This window comes from Sorex araneus, chromosome 1 (assembly GCF_027595985.1).
Source record: "Sorex araneus isolate mSorAra2 chromosome 1, mSorAra2.pri, whole genome shotgun sequence".
Classification (NCBI taxonomy): Eukaryota; Metazoa; Chordata; class Mammalia; order Eulipotyphla; family Soricidae; genus Sorex; species Sorex araneus.
Window position 1 is genome coordinate 367,777,535 of NC_073302.1, and position 15,126 is coordinate 367,792,660.

A 15,126-nucleotide genomic window follows, 5' to 3' on the forward strand; every position below is an offset into this window, starting at 1 on the left:
CCCTCCCACCACCACCACCCCACACACGCACCCATTCTCTGTGGCAAGCACTTTTCCTCTCTTCTCTCTCCTCCCCTCCTTTTGGGCATTATGGTTTGTAATAGATACTAAACACACACACACACACACACACACACACACACACACACACGCACGCACGCGCGTCAAGCTTCCAACCATTGACTAGGAGGCCCTTGTTTTACCTGGTCTTGGATATTGGTCTCATACTTTCTTTTATGTCCCACAAATGAGTGCATTCTGTATCTGTCCCTCTCCTTCTGACTCATTTTACTCAGCATGATACTCCCCATTTCCATCCATTTATAAGAAAATTTCATGACTTCATTTTTCCTAACTGCTGTGTAGTGTTCCATTGTGTAGATGTACCATAGTTTATCCAGTCATCTGTCTCAGGCACTTGGGCTGTTTCTACATTCTGGCTATTGTGAATAGTGCTGCAATCAATATAGAAATGCAGATGGTGTTTCTGCTATGTGTTTCGGGGCCCCCAGAATATATGCCAAGAAGTGGTATTGCTGGGTCAAATGGGTCAATTTCTCATTTTCTGAGGAATGTCCATATTGTTTTCCAAAAAGGATGGACCACTTGACATTCTCACCAACAATGAATGAGAGTCCCTTTCTCCCCATATCAGCACCAGCATGGGTGAACAAGATAATTTTCTCCTTTGAAAAAGACATCTGGACTTGATGGGAACAGAACCCCAAATTATCTAGGATTCCCATTAAAAACCTAACATTTATTAAATACAAAACCATCATTACAGAAAAAAACTTTTAACACTTTGTAAGTACAAATAATATATTTTATTTCATCCCTGAAAATAAAACCAAAAAATGTCTACATCTAGTAAGAGACTGAATGATTTTTTCAAACTCTGGCGATGTCATACAATTAACTTTAAACATAAATATACAGAAAAAAAAAAGAATACGGAAAAGCAAACTGTAATGACACAGTATTTTCTTATACTTGTTTTAATAAAGCTACTATATTTGGTAGCATATCATAATAATGAATAACCAAATTTATTTAATGGGATGTGGTTATTATCCCAAGCAATGCTCAGAGGGTACGCAGGGGCCAATCCTGGCAATATTCAGTCAACTGGACCAGCAGTTCACTGAAGGACATAAGAATCTGGTGTGTGCTTGGGCCCTGTGATGCAGGGATTTACAAGGGACCACCCCAGCAGTATGTGGCCCTCCAATGCTCAGGGTGCCTCCAGGGCTACAGACAATGCTCAGGAGACCAAATGGTGCTGGGGATCTAACTAGGGTCCATTGCATGCACGGCATGTGCTTTAACCCCAGTACTATCTCTCTGGCCCTACTATACCAAATTTAAATTCAATATAGTCTAAATCTAGAAGCTAGCTGCACTTGGTCAGCTATTATAGAGAATATATACTATGAACCATATGGTTATTAATATGGGTACCATATGGCATTTTCCTAAAAGTTAATTTAAATAGGGGAGACTTTGCTCTATGCTACGATTAGCCAAGATTATTAGAATTCTGTACTATATACAATAGCTCTTTTTCTGAAAAGATCATCTTTATAATTTAAATTATATTTTAAATTTTTATTATTTTAAGTGGTCTTTATATTAAATGAATAATGTATTTGCAATACAACCCATAATTTCATAAAGCAGGGTGTTTCTATGTTAACATTTCCCAAGTAATTTAACACAAATATCATTATTACACATGCTAAAGTCTTTAAGTGGCCCAGTCTCACAAATATCTGACTCCCAATCACCTGATAATATAATTAAAGCAAAAAGTACCCAAATATGGAAATCCTGTGCTTCTGATTCCATAGTTAAAGGTTAAACTTTTAACATTCATGTGGAAAATCATGAGTACTTTACTTATTTTTAATTCATCATAAAAATATCTTATTCTTCAGTATTTATATAAGAAAAAATGTTACATATGAATTAGCAATTACTATTTCAATGTTATTAATTGTCTCAATGTTTAGAATAGGTTATAGACAGTGGCTACTACCCATTTCAAGATTATATCCTTACAAACATTTTTTTTAATACAACAGAATACCTCTAGGTATTCTGAAGGATAGTGCAAATGAAGAAGACATTCTTTGGGTCATGACTTCAAAAAATTATTCTTAACATCATACTTCCTTTCTTTGCTCATAATCTGAGTAACAAAATATAGTACTGGAAGTAAGCACATTTTATACTACTATTAGTCTAATAGTTACATTGAGAACAAATGACAGATTCAATAACAACAGTCTGGAAAACCATGGTATGTATTTAAATAAATATTTTATCAAATGGATCCATGTCTTTCCATGTTTTTCATTTCAGCTTGATCATAACACAAGATATCTAAAAAGATCACCCATCTGATTACAACATTAATCGTGGCATCAACTTCCCTTTAAGAATATAAAGAAGAGCATCGAAGAGACTTGCCTGAAGCAAACTAATAACTTGAAATTTTTATATACAGCATTAGATTTTCTAAAAATCCAGCATACTCCTTAAAAATGTGCAGAGCTTTTATTGTAAGATATTATTGATCCTAGTTGTTGATTTCAAAGCTTCTCTGCCAAGGACGTTCTTCGAAGTGGCTACAGAAGCAGGTGACCTTCATTGCTATCTAACGCTGCCAGATGCATTTATCCTTTTATTTGTGGTTACTGGCACCAGATTCCCACTGGTCCCATTGGTAGTGTTCGCTGCTGAGCCATTTACAACAATATAGTCGACTTTGCTCTCCAGCTTTACCAAGCGTTGTAAAATGTCATCCAAAAGGACAGCAATTGTTCTTTTTAGATCCGCTAGTGGGGGATAAAAAAATCAAAATAACTCATATTAAACATTGATAGCTGTGATTTTATAAATTGAGTAGCAAAAGTGAACAATGAGTCAGTCATCTAAAAAGAAAGCTCTCACACTACAAATAGAAAAGGTCTGATTTTTTCAATGGCAGAACATAGAGCTTTTTTTTTTTTTTTTTTTTGGAAAGTAGAAAAGAAAAGGCATTCTTTTGGGAGAGGAAGTTGATATTAGGACTAAGTTCCATACAGAGTTTCCTGAGAGAATGTTAAACATAAACATAGAGAAAATTCTCATTTTTTTAGTGTAAGAAAAGATTTAAAAGTCTAGTGAAAAAATGAAATGTTACTCTCACTATAAGGAACTTGTTTACCTGAATTTCTTACACAAATTGTAAAGACAAAAGAGAATTAGGCAGGTAAGGTAGAAAGCTGGATGAACTAAATAAGAAAGTCAATGAGGGGCTGGAGAGATAGCACAGTGGGTAGGGCGTTTGCCTTGCACGCGGCCGACCCGGGTTCAAATCCCAGCATCCCATATGGTCCCCTGAGCACGGCCAGGGGTAATTCCTGAGTGCAGAGCCAGGAGTAACCCCTGTGCATCGCCGGGTGTGACCCAAAAAGCAAAAAAAAAAAAGAAAGTCAATGAAAAGCAGAAACAAGAAACCTGGACCCTCCACTGGCTGAGTGTGGAAGAATTCTAGAATCCTGGGCAGTGTCAGAAATCTGATTACTGAAGCAGACACAGCAGCACTGGTTTTGACTGACTCCCTCCGGGAAATGATGAAAAGCACTCTATCATCCAGTATCTTTGGAAGACTCATAAATTTCAGAATTTACATAGCAACAAGTATGACCCTTTATTCCCTTAGAATTCTCTTTTTCAGGTCCCAAAATGGAACCCAGAACATATTAGGGACTTCATCAGTGGCAACTAATATTTTTTGCTAATGGTAACCAAAAATGAGAGTCAAGTCCAAATCTGTGAGAACAGGGGCAAAATATCTATTTATGGGTACATTTACTGAAGGTTACTGACAAGGTATCAGAAAAAGCACAAGCAAAAAAGAATTAGTCAGTATCAACATTTAAAACTTCTGGGCAACCAAAGGACATACAAAATTAGGAAAGTAAAAAAGATAACCTAGAGAGGCAGAGGATGCAGCTCAGAGATAGGCCACTTTGCCTTGTATGTGCGAGGATGAAACATTTCATAAAGAAACCTACAGAATGGAAGAAATACTTGCAAATCATATCTGACAAAGGCTTGATATACCATCAACATAACATGTTCATAATAGAAATATTAAAAGAACTGAATTCACCAACAAAAAAGATGAACCTGAAGCTTTAAGTGACTAAAGGACTCAATATACATTTCTCCTAAGAATACATAAAATTGACAAATAAGCACATGGAATAAAATGCCCATCATAACAAGACACCACTTCTTACTTCTAGACGGCTATAACCAAAAAAAGGGAAAATACTCCAAAAAAGTGTTTAACAGATAAGAAATTTATCCCATGAGGGTGGATTGCTAGTTAGAGAATATAAAACAGTATAGCCACTTCAGAAAACAGTTTCACAAAGATTACCATATGATCTAGCAATTCCACATCTAGGTTATACCCCAAAAGTAAAAAAGCAAGGACTCAAAGAGACAAAAAAAAAATAAAAGCAGAAATAAATAAATGGGACTATATAAACTGAAAAAAAAACCTCTGTACTACAAAAGAAATGAGGCCTAAAATAAAGACACCCTACTGATTTGGGAGAAAATATTTACACATCATACATAAAACAAGCTATTACCTAAGATATCTAAAGCACTCTCAAAGTTCACACACACACACAAAAATCATTTCAAAAATGGGGAGAGATAAAACAGACATTTCATCCCCAAAGATATATAAAAAAGTGTTCATCATCACTTATTATTATCCATCAGAAAAATGAAAGCCAAAATAACAAAGTAGTCACTCATGTCTCAAGACATTGCTTTCCTTACTTTCCAGACACCCTGAATACTACCAGTACGGCCCAAAATTGGTTAAGAAAGAAAAGCACGGATGCTAGCACTTTGAGCTACCTCCTGCACCTGGATTTTTGCTTTTCTATTATAGTTTAAATTCCATAGTGTTATCTATGGCTCTGAAATACAAAATTACTGTACCACCAACATTCAAGTGTCCAAAATCTTGCACCTCTTCTAATCTATCTCTCCAAAGCCTCAACCCCCACCCCCGTTTGGTTATCTGTTTGTAATCAAAAGCCAAGGATTTGTCCAATATTGTTTAGTCCTTTGTCTGGTTGCCCTATAATCTGCACATGAGATCATGTCATCTGTCCTCCTCCCTCTGATTTCACTTAATAGGATGCCCTCCAGTTCCATCCAAGTTGTAGCAGCAAATTACAAAATTTCACTTTTTCTTATAGCTGCTTACTCCTTACCTTGACCATGTGCTTTTCTTCTTGCTCTGGGTTTGTTTTATCTTATTTGTCAGGTTCTTGAGGTTGACATTAAGTATCTTAATCTGAGACTTGCCTTTTCTGTGATTTATCTACTAGATACTCTTAACTTTCCTCTCAGCAACGCTTTAACTGAATCCCACAATTTCATGTTGTATTTTCATTTTCACTCACTTCCATGTATTTTTAAATTCCTTTGAGACTTCCTGTTCGATTCATAGGTAATTTACAAGTGTGCTGTCTAGCTTCTAATTATTTGGCTATCTTACATTTTTAAATATCTAATAATAAGATATTATTTGTTTAGTTTGATTTTCACCCACCACTTTCCTTTCCTGATTTTCAATGGGCTACTTGAATATTTTTAAGACTCTTATTTAAAATTTCCCTTTAGTATTTTGCATTGCCTTTGACACTGACTTCTATTTGACCTGTGTTAACACTTTGTATAGTTTCTTCCAATTATTTTAGATTCAGTAACATTTTTGGCCCAGGACATAATCTAGTTTGGTGAATCTTCCATGGTCTTTTTGGTTTTTGTTGGGGGGACACACCGAGCAATGCCCAGGGGTTACTCCTGGCTCTGCACTCAGAAATTACTCTGGCAGTGTTCGGGGAACCATATGAGGTGCCAGGGATCAGACCCAGGTTGGCCATGGTCAAAGCAAGCATCCTACCCAAAGTTCTATGTCTCCAGCCCCCCATGGTCTCTTTTCTAAAATGTGTTTTCAGTGGTGGAGCATATGAAACCCTGGATTTGAGTCCTTCCCAAGTCCCAGCTAAATGTATCCTGTTAACGCTGATGGAATATTTCTACCTGTATGGATTAAATAGCTTATATTCTTCACATCTTCTAAATCCTTGAAGATTTCCTGGGAAGGAGTATTGAAGTCCCCAACTATAACTGAAAATATGTTTCATTTATTTCTCACACATTCAAGATTGTTATTCCTTCTAGATTAACTTGACCTTTAATGCACTGCACAGTAGCACTGTCGTCCCATTGTTCATCAATTTACTCCAGCAGGCACCAGTAACATCTCCATTGTGAGACTTGTTGTTACTATTTTTGGCATATCAAATACGCCACGGGTAGATTGCCAGGCTCTGCCATGAGGGCAGGATACTCTCAGTAGCTTGCCAGGCTGAGAGGGGCGGAGAAATCAAACCCAGGTCAGCTGTGTACAAGGCAAACACCCTACCCACTGCGCTATCACTCCAGTCCAACCTTTAATGATTATGTAACATACTTCTCTAATCTTGGCCATTTTCTTTGCTCTATACTTTATCTGATGTTATTAGAGCCTCCCTTGCTTTTCTTCCATGAATGTGTGCATTACAGACATCTTTTTCCATTCTTTTAGTTGAATTACTCATAAACAGCATATACTTGGGTCATATTTTTCAATGCAGTCTGCCAATATCCTTTAATTGATGTATGTAGAACTTTGTATTTTATGTAACTGTTGCTGGCTTTGTGGCTTAGTTTGTCTGAGTGCCAGTCTAGTATAATTTATATGATTGTGATACATTAGGACTTAAATATAGCATTTCAGAACTATCTCCTGATAGTTCATAGTGCTCATAGTGCTGGAGCATTGGCTTTACATGCAAGATCCCCTGGTTTGTCTCCTGAGCACCACCAGGTTCCCTGTGTACCACTGGATGTGGCCTCAAAACCAAAAAAGTAATCTGCCACTCCATTTTTTTTAGTTTGATTTTCACCCACCACTTTCTTTTCCTGATTTTTCAGTGGGATACTTGAATATTTTTAAGACTCTTATTTAAAATTTGCCTTTAGTAAATTCGAATATATCTTATATAGTCATCATGGTTATTCTAAGAATTGGATCATTTGCATAACTTATCACATTTTTTTTTTTTTTTTGCTTTTTGGGTCACACCTGGCGATGCACAGGGGTTACTCCTGGCTCTGCACTCAGGAATTACCCCTGGCCGTGCTCAGGGGACCATATGGGATGCTGGGAATCAAACCCGGGTCGGCCGCGTGCAAGGCAAACACCCTACCCGCTGTGCTATCTCTCCAGCCCCTATCACAGTCATTTTGTCCACTGAACCAACAGATTTTCTTATACTGAATTCATAATCTATTTTATTGTCTAAGTTTCCAAAAGTTTCTTGGTTGCATTTTTAGGGTTTTTGATGCACACATCATTTGTAAATAAGGACAGTTTGGCTTTTCTGGTTTGAATCCATTTAATTTCTAATTTTTGCCTAATTAGTATGATGACCAGAACTTCCAATATTGTGATGAATAACAGTGGTGAAAGTCAATGTCATTGTCTTGTGCTTGATCTTAGAGGAAATGTTTCATAAATGTCGAGTATGATGATAGCTGTAGGTTAACTGCATATGGCCTTATGCAGTTATTAAGGTAAGTCTCTTCTATCCCCATTTTGTTGATTGTTTTACTGATGAATGGATGACAAATCTTGTCAAAAGTTTTCTCTGAATTCATCACTACAATCATGATTTTCATCTTTCCTTCTGTTGAAGTAATGCATCACTTCAATTGACTTGCATGTATTAAACCATACTTGCATTCCTGGAATAAATCTCACTTGATCATGGTGCATTATCCTTCTAATATATTGCTGAATTCAGTTTACTATGATTTTGTGGAAGATTTTTACACCTATGTTAATCAGGGACACTGATAGTTTTCAGCAATGTCTCTGCTTTTGGTATTAGGGTAATGTTGGCCTCATAGAAACTATAATAGGAAGGAAATCAACCTTCAGACTTAGGCCTGCAACCACTCTTGGATGTCAAGGAAAACTTTGGGGGACCTTGGAAGCAAGAGGCAGAGTTTTCCTTTCCCTAAGAAATCAGTATCTGGCAACTGAGCTCCCCACATCCCTCCGCAGCAGCAGGGGTGAGCATGTGCAGTGCTCCCGGCGGCGCTTGTCCAAGTTGTCTTCATAGCCGTGTGGGGCTCCTCCCTTCCAGAGTGGAGGGCTGATGATATCCTTGGGCATGAGAGCTGGGCTGGGTGAGACTGCGCTTCTAAAGGTTCGAGGGCTGCCAGAGGCCCAGACATGATGGCCGTGGGCATGGGTAGAAAGGGCAGTCATCTGCAGGACACAGCCTGCTGCTTCCACAGAGCTTCTGCCTGGGTCTTCAGGACCTATATAAACTCGAGGCTTTGGTTTCCCTAGAGGGTAGGCCTGGCTGGTGTCTAGGTGGATGGAGGCCACCCCCATAAAACAACCACAGAGGAGCTATGAGGAGTTATCTTCTCAGCGCATGAGCCATTCTCTCCAAGTCTGTAAATCTCCCTCTGAAATTTTTTTTTTTTTTGCTTTTTGGGTCACACCCGGCGATGCACAGGGGTTACTCCTGGCTGTGCACTCAGGAATCACCCCTGGCAGTGCTCAGGGGACCATATGGAATGCTGGGATTAGAACCCGGGTTGGCCACATGCAAACGCCCTACCCGCTGTGCTATCGCTCCAGCCCCTCCCTCTGAAATTTTTGTCTGGAAAATCCTAACACACCATCCCCTTTAGCCTACTAGAGTTATAATACATTGTCTCGTATTACTTCCTCTACACATGAAGCAGTGTTAATAATTTTTTACTTCAGTGTTAATAGATTTTTGTGAGAAAGCTTACAAAGGAGATCTATGGAGTTTACCATTATCTAACTTACTGTGCTCTTACTTCTGTTGTTTTTCCTTTAATCAGGAACTCTTAAAAAAAATTAATTGAATTACCATGAATTACAAAGATATTTATGATCCAGATCCATCCTCGTTGCAGCAAATTGAATGACTTTATCTTTTCTTACAGCTGAGTATTATTTCATTGTGTATGTGTACCATAGTTTCTTTATCCACTCATCTGTTCGTAGGCAGTTGGGTTGTTCTCATATTTGGCTACAGTATATAGTGCTGCAATGAACAGAGTAGTGCAAATGACTTCTCTGATTTGTGCTTTTGGGTATATGAGGTATATTTGCAGGAGTAATACTTATGGGTCATAGAGAAGCTCAATTTCTAGTTTTTTGGGGAATATCAACATTGTCTTCCAAAAAAGACTGGACCAGTCCACATTCCCACCAGCAGTGAATGAAGGCCCCCCTTTTTTCCACATCCTTGCCGACTGGTGGTTGTTCTTTCTGATGAATGCCCATTTCTGTGGTGTGAGGTGGTATCTCATTGCTGTTTTAATTTGGCATGCTCCTTCTTTCTTCCTGAATATATGGAGGCTCCTTCCTATATTATTTCCTGTGTTCAGAGAACTTTATTTATCCTCCTAGAGCCCATGTGTTAAATAATGAAACATATTATTTTCCTTCATTTGAAAATGTCTCTGCCTTCCCCTCATTCCTAAAAAATACATTAGCACTGGATGCTGAACAGGGTTCAACATCATCCTTTTATTTCAGCACCAGAAAACTGGTCATTTCTTTTCTTTCTTTCTTTCTTTTTTTTTTTTTTTTTTGTTTTTGTTTTTGTTTTTGGGTCACAACCGGCGATGCACAGGGGTTATTCCTGGCTCTGCACTCAGGAATTACTCCTGGCGGTGCTCGGGGGACCATATGGGATGCTGGGATTTGAACCCAGGTCGGCCCTGTGCAAGGCAAACGCCCTACCAGCTATGCTATCACTCCAGCTCCCCAAAACTGGTCATTTCTTATTGCCTTCATGGTTTATAATAAGAAACTAATGTCACTTGAATCCCTTTTCTATGCAAGATGTCACTTTTCTAGTTGCCTTTATGTTTTTTAGGTTTTCAGAAGTTTAATTATATGTAGGGAATAAGGGGTTCTTAGCCTACATGGGATTCAGTCAGTTTCTTGAATCTGAACCTTCATCTCTTGCCAAATTTGTGAAGTTTGGAGCCATTATTTCCTTGAGTACTTTTCCAGTTCTGCCCTCATTCTCCTTTCCTTCCAAATTTCCCATGACACAAACATTAGAATTTCTGTTATAGTCTCATGGATCCCTAAAGCAAAGTTCAATTTTTTTCCAATCTATTTTCTCTCTATTGTTTAGAATGCTAATTTGCACTACTCTATCTTCCACTTTACTGATTTTTTTCCTCTGTCCTCATTATTCTGCACAGAACTTCAATTTCAATTAGAATATTTTTCAGCATAAAAATTTCCATTTACTGTTTTTCTTTATAAGTTCTATTTATATTCTGAAATTTTCTAATTTTCACTGGCTTTATGTTCTAGCTCATTGAGGCATTTTAATCATTATTGCCTTAAAAGCTTTTTCAGATATTTCTAACATCTGTCAATGGCTTGTCTTTTTTTTTTTTTTTTAACTAGGATTTTCACAAATTCTTGATATGGCCAGTGATTTTCAGTTGAAATCTGGATATCTGCACATTGGAAGACGGAATTTTATTTAACACTTATTTTTGGTATGGACTTTGCACACACAGTCTGGCAGGCAGAGGGGTACCACCTTGTTATTAGCAGGTGGCAAAAGAAATCAACACTCCCCACTCAGATTTCACTGTCACTGAGAGTGTTGAGACTTCATCCCTGCTTCATTGACATGGAAGTTCCCAGTGCCATACATTTGAACATAGAGGTAGGGATGGTTTCTTTGCCATGGGACAATGGTTAAAATCCTGAATCTGAGGGGACAGGATCAGGCACTTCATTTCTGCCAGGTGGGTGAAAACCTTACTCCCTCTGTGGTCTCCACTGGTACCAAGAAGATGTGAGTTGGGGGACAAAGAGGGTGGCAGCATTGATGCCTCAGTATCATTTTGAAAAGTGAAGGTCAAGACTCCCACTTGACTTCTGACCATATGGGTAGTGACTGGACACATTATTTTCTGTGGTTGGGGGAGAAGGTTAAAAGCATTTTTAAGGATGAAACACCACTGACCAAGCAAGTGGAAACAAACATAAACAAATGGGACTACATCAAACTAAGGAGCTTCTGCACCTCAAAAGAAACAGTGTCCAGTGGCTGGAGTGATAGCACAGTGGGTAGGGCGTTAGCCTTGCACGCGGCCAACCCGGGTTCGATCTCTAGCATCCCATATGGTCCCCTGAGTACCGCCAGCAGTAATTCCTGAGTGCAGAGCCAGGAGTAAACCCTGTGCATCGCCGGGTGTGACCCAAAATACAGAGAGCCCACAGAATGGGAAAGAATATTTATCCAACACCCATCTGCTAAGGGGTTAATATCCAACATATTCAAGAAACTAGTAGAATTATATAAGAAAAAAACCTCCTACCCCATCAGTAAATGGGGAGAAGAAATGAACAGAGGCTTCCTCAAAAAAGAAATACAAATGGCCAAAAGGCACCTGAAAAAATGCTCCACCTCACTAATCATCAGGGAGATGCAAATCAAAACAACAATGAGATACCATCTCACACCACAGAGACTGTCACACATTCAAAAGAACAAAAGCAACCAGTGCTGGCGTGGATGTGGGGAAAAAAGGGATATTCTTTCACTGTTGGTGGGAATGCCCACTGGTCCAGCCTTTTCAGAAAACAATATGGGCATTCCTTCAAAAAATAGAAATTAACCTTCCATATGACCCCACAATACCTTTTCTGGGAATATATCCAGAGGGTGCAAAAAATGCCCAGAAGAAATGAGATCTACACCTGTATGTTCATTGCAGCACTGTTCATAATAGCCAGACTCTGGAAACAATCGAGTGCCGAGAACAGATAACTGGTTAAAGATACTTTGATACATCTATTTTTTACAATGGCATACTCTGCAGCTGTTATGAGAGATGAAGTCATGAAATTTGCTTATAAGTAGGTAGACCTGGAGTGTATCATGCTAAGTTAAATGAGTCAGAAAGAGGACAGATATAGAAGGACTACACTCATTTGTGGAATATAAAATAACATGATATGAGACTGACAGCCAAGGACAGTAAAGATAAGGGCCAGGAATATTGCTCTATAGTTGGAAACCTGCCTCATGAGCTGGAGAAGGCAGCTGGAATAGAGAAGGGATCACTAAGTCAACAATGGTTGGAGGGACCGTTCAGGATGGGAGATGTGTGCTGAAAGCAGATAAAGGACCAAATGTGATAGCTTCTCAGTATTGACATATATGTCAAATCATAATGCCCAAAAGTAGAAAGAGAGTATGGGGTTAAAGAGGCAGGGGCAGGGTTGGGAAGGGAGGGGGGGTGGCTACTGGGGATATTGGTGGTAGAGAATGTGCACTGGTGGAGGGATGGGTGTTTGATCATTGTATGACTGAAACTCAAACATGAAAGATTTGTAACTATATCCCACAGTGATTCAATTAAAAAAAAAAATACTGGTCCAGAGACACAGCAACCAGTCCCTGACAGCACCACAGCACCAGAGAACCAGAGATCCCTCCAGGCCCCATACAGAGACAATTTCACCTGGGCACCCCAGATGGAGCAGGTGCAGTCTCCCCGTCCACTCCAGATGGAATCCCGGCATCCAAGAGCTCCACAAGCAAGGCCCAGGTATGCGGGTTCCAGGACTAATCTCCAGGCAACAGAGGCACTGGGCATTCCCTCCCCAGCTCCACGGCCTAGCTGTCACACCCACAAGTTTCCGCAGGGTGCCATCTTGGCGTGCCAACAGCCTTGGTCCAGAGATTCCCAATTGAATCCCAAAATGGATTAGTGTCCTACAGAGATATCTCTGGAACCCAACCTAGGATTCCAGAAGCACATGGCCACTACTCTCATGATATTCAAAAATGAGCAATGAAAAATAAATTATCTAGCTCTGCCCCTGGCAGGCAGGCTTGAATAGTGGTGGGAAAATTCAAGCAAAACATAATGCGCACAAGTAGAGAGAATACTGGGGAAATTGTCTGCCATGGAGGCAGGGTGAGGACTGGGATAGGGGTGGGAGGACACTGGGGACATTGGTGGTGGAAAATGTGCACTGGTGGAGGATGAGTGTTTGATCATTGTATGGCTGAATCTCAAACATGAAAGCTTTGTAACTATCTCATGGTAATTAAATAAAAGTTAAAAATAAATAAAGATCAATTACAATAGAGTTTAAAAAAAGAAAAAGAAAAATACAAGCAGAAATACAAAAATAAAAAAAGTCTCCACTCACTACTTATAATTACATATTTGTAAACTTGATTAAAGCAATTTTATCCTCAGTTTCTAAAGGACGGTTTTGAAAATGACGAAAAATAACACTTTTTGAACTTAATTTTCAGAACAGCAATGATAATATATTAGTCTTGAATCCTCAAAAAAATGTTTGTGCAGTAGTCCATTAAAAAAAATTTTTTTTCGTCACACTGGTAGATAGTAAAACTAAAACTCTTCAAAGAAAGAGTCACAGTACAATGGCTCTGGGAGCTAAGTGTACACTTTGCATATCGGCTGCCCCAGTGCAACTGTCCTCATGTTCCGTAAGCACCACGGGGAGCAATCCCACCCCACCACAGCAACACACCAAAACTAGCCCCACAAAACACCACAAGCATGACCCAAAACACACACACACACACACACACACACACACACACACACACACACACACACACACACTCCGGCAGTCTTGCCGGAGGAGGCAAGACTAAGGTGACAGCATGGGAACCCAGTGTATAAAATCATGCATCAACTTATCAATTTGAGGTTCTGAGCAAATATTCCCAATTCACTGCTGCAGGAAAACCCCAGAGCCCAAAAGAGATAATACTATTTGGGAAGAAAAAAAAATAAACTTATGTCAGATAAGACTAAGAATGTTGAAAAACAAAATGTAAAACCGTTGCAAGTATTTATAATTTAAAGAGGAAAGCATAGGGGACGGAGCAATAGTACAACAGGTAGAGCATTTGTCCTGCATGAAGCTGACCCAGGTTCGATCCCTGGCATCCCATACAGTCTCCCAAGCACCACCAGGAGTGTTTCCTGAGTGCAGAGCTAGGACTAACCCCTGAGCATCGCTGGGTGTGACCCAAAAAGCCAAAAAGTTAAAAAATAGAAAATAAAAAAATAAAGACAAAGTACAAATTCTGAAAATTTCACACAGAGTAATCTCACAAAAATTTCACACAGAATTACTCTGTCCACAGTTTTTGCAATAGCAGTAATTTCTTGGATTTCAACTTAAAAAAAATATAGCTTATGCTTGCTTTGGACTGGAGCAATAGCACAGTGGGTAGGGCATTTGCCTTGCCGACCAGGGTTCGATTCCTCCATCCCTCTTGGACAGCCTGGTAAGCTATCTAGAGTATCCCACCCACACAGCAGAGCCTGGCAAGCTACTTGTGGCATATTTGATATGCCAAAATAGTAACAATAACTCTCACAATGGAGACATTACTGGTGCCCACTTGAGCAAATCGATGAATAACAGGACAACAGCGCTACAGTGTTACAGTGATGCTTGCCTTACCAACTGGGGAAAAGAGATTAAATAGTTCAGTGAGAAAGTCATTCAGTAACAATAACTCTCACAATGGAGACAGTACTGGTGCCCACTTGAGCAAATCAATGGACGACAGCGCTATAGTGTTACAGTGATGCTTGCCTTACCAACTGGGGAAAAGAGATTAAATCATTCAATAAGGGCTAGAGCGCTAGCACAGCGAGTAGGGCATTTGGCTTGCACGTGGCCGACCCGGGTTCGAATCCCAGCATCCCATATGGTCCCCTGAACACTGCCAGGAATAATTCTTGAGTGCAGAGCCAGGAGTAACCCCTGTGCATCACGGGTGTGACCCAAAAAGCAAAACAAAACAAAAGTCATTCAATAAATACATTTGACTTATTTGTTTCGTATAGCAATGAGGCAAATAACTAGAGGGCACGGGGGCACAATGTGTGTGAGGTTTACTGCTG

At 39.4% G+C, this 15,126-nt stretch overlaps 1 protein-coding gene across 2 annotated transcripts in view; it reads right to left on the bottom strand.

Moving 5' to 3' along the window:
• Positions 1–739: 739 nt before the first annotated feature.
• The window catches only part of CCDC126 (coiled-coil domain containing 126), a 39,961-nt gene continuing 25,574 nt past the window's right edge, over positions 740–15,126 (bottom strand). For both annotated transcript variants that reach the window (XM_004604081.2, XM_055123000.1), the window contains one exon: positions 740–2,840. In XM_004604081.2, the coding sequence (XP_004604138.1) occupies positions 2,656–2,840 (185 nt within the window). In that variant the 3' untranslated portion in view covers positions 740–2,655. The remainder of the gene's footprint in view (positions 2,841–15,126) is intronic.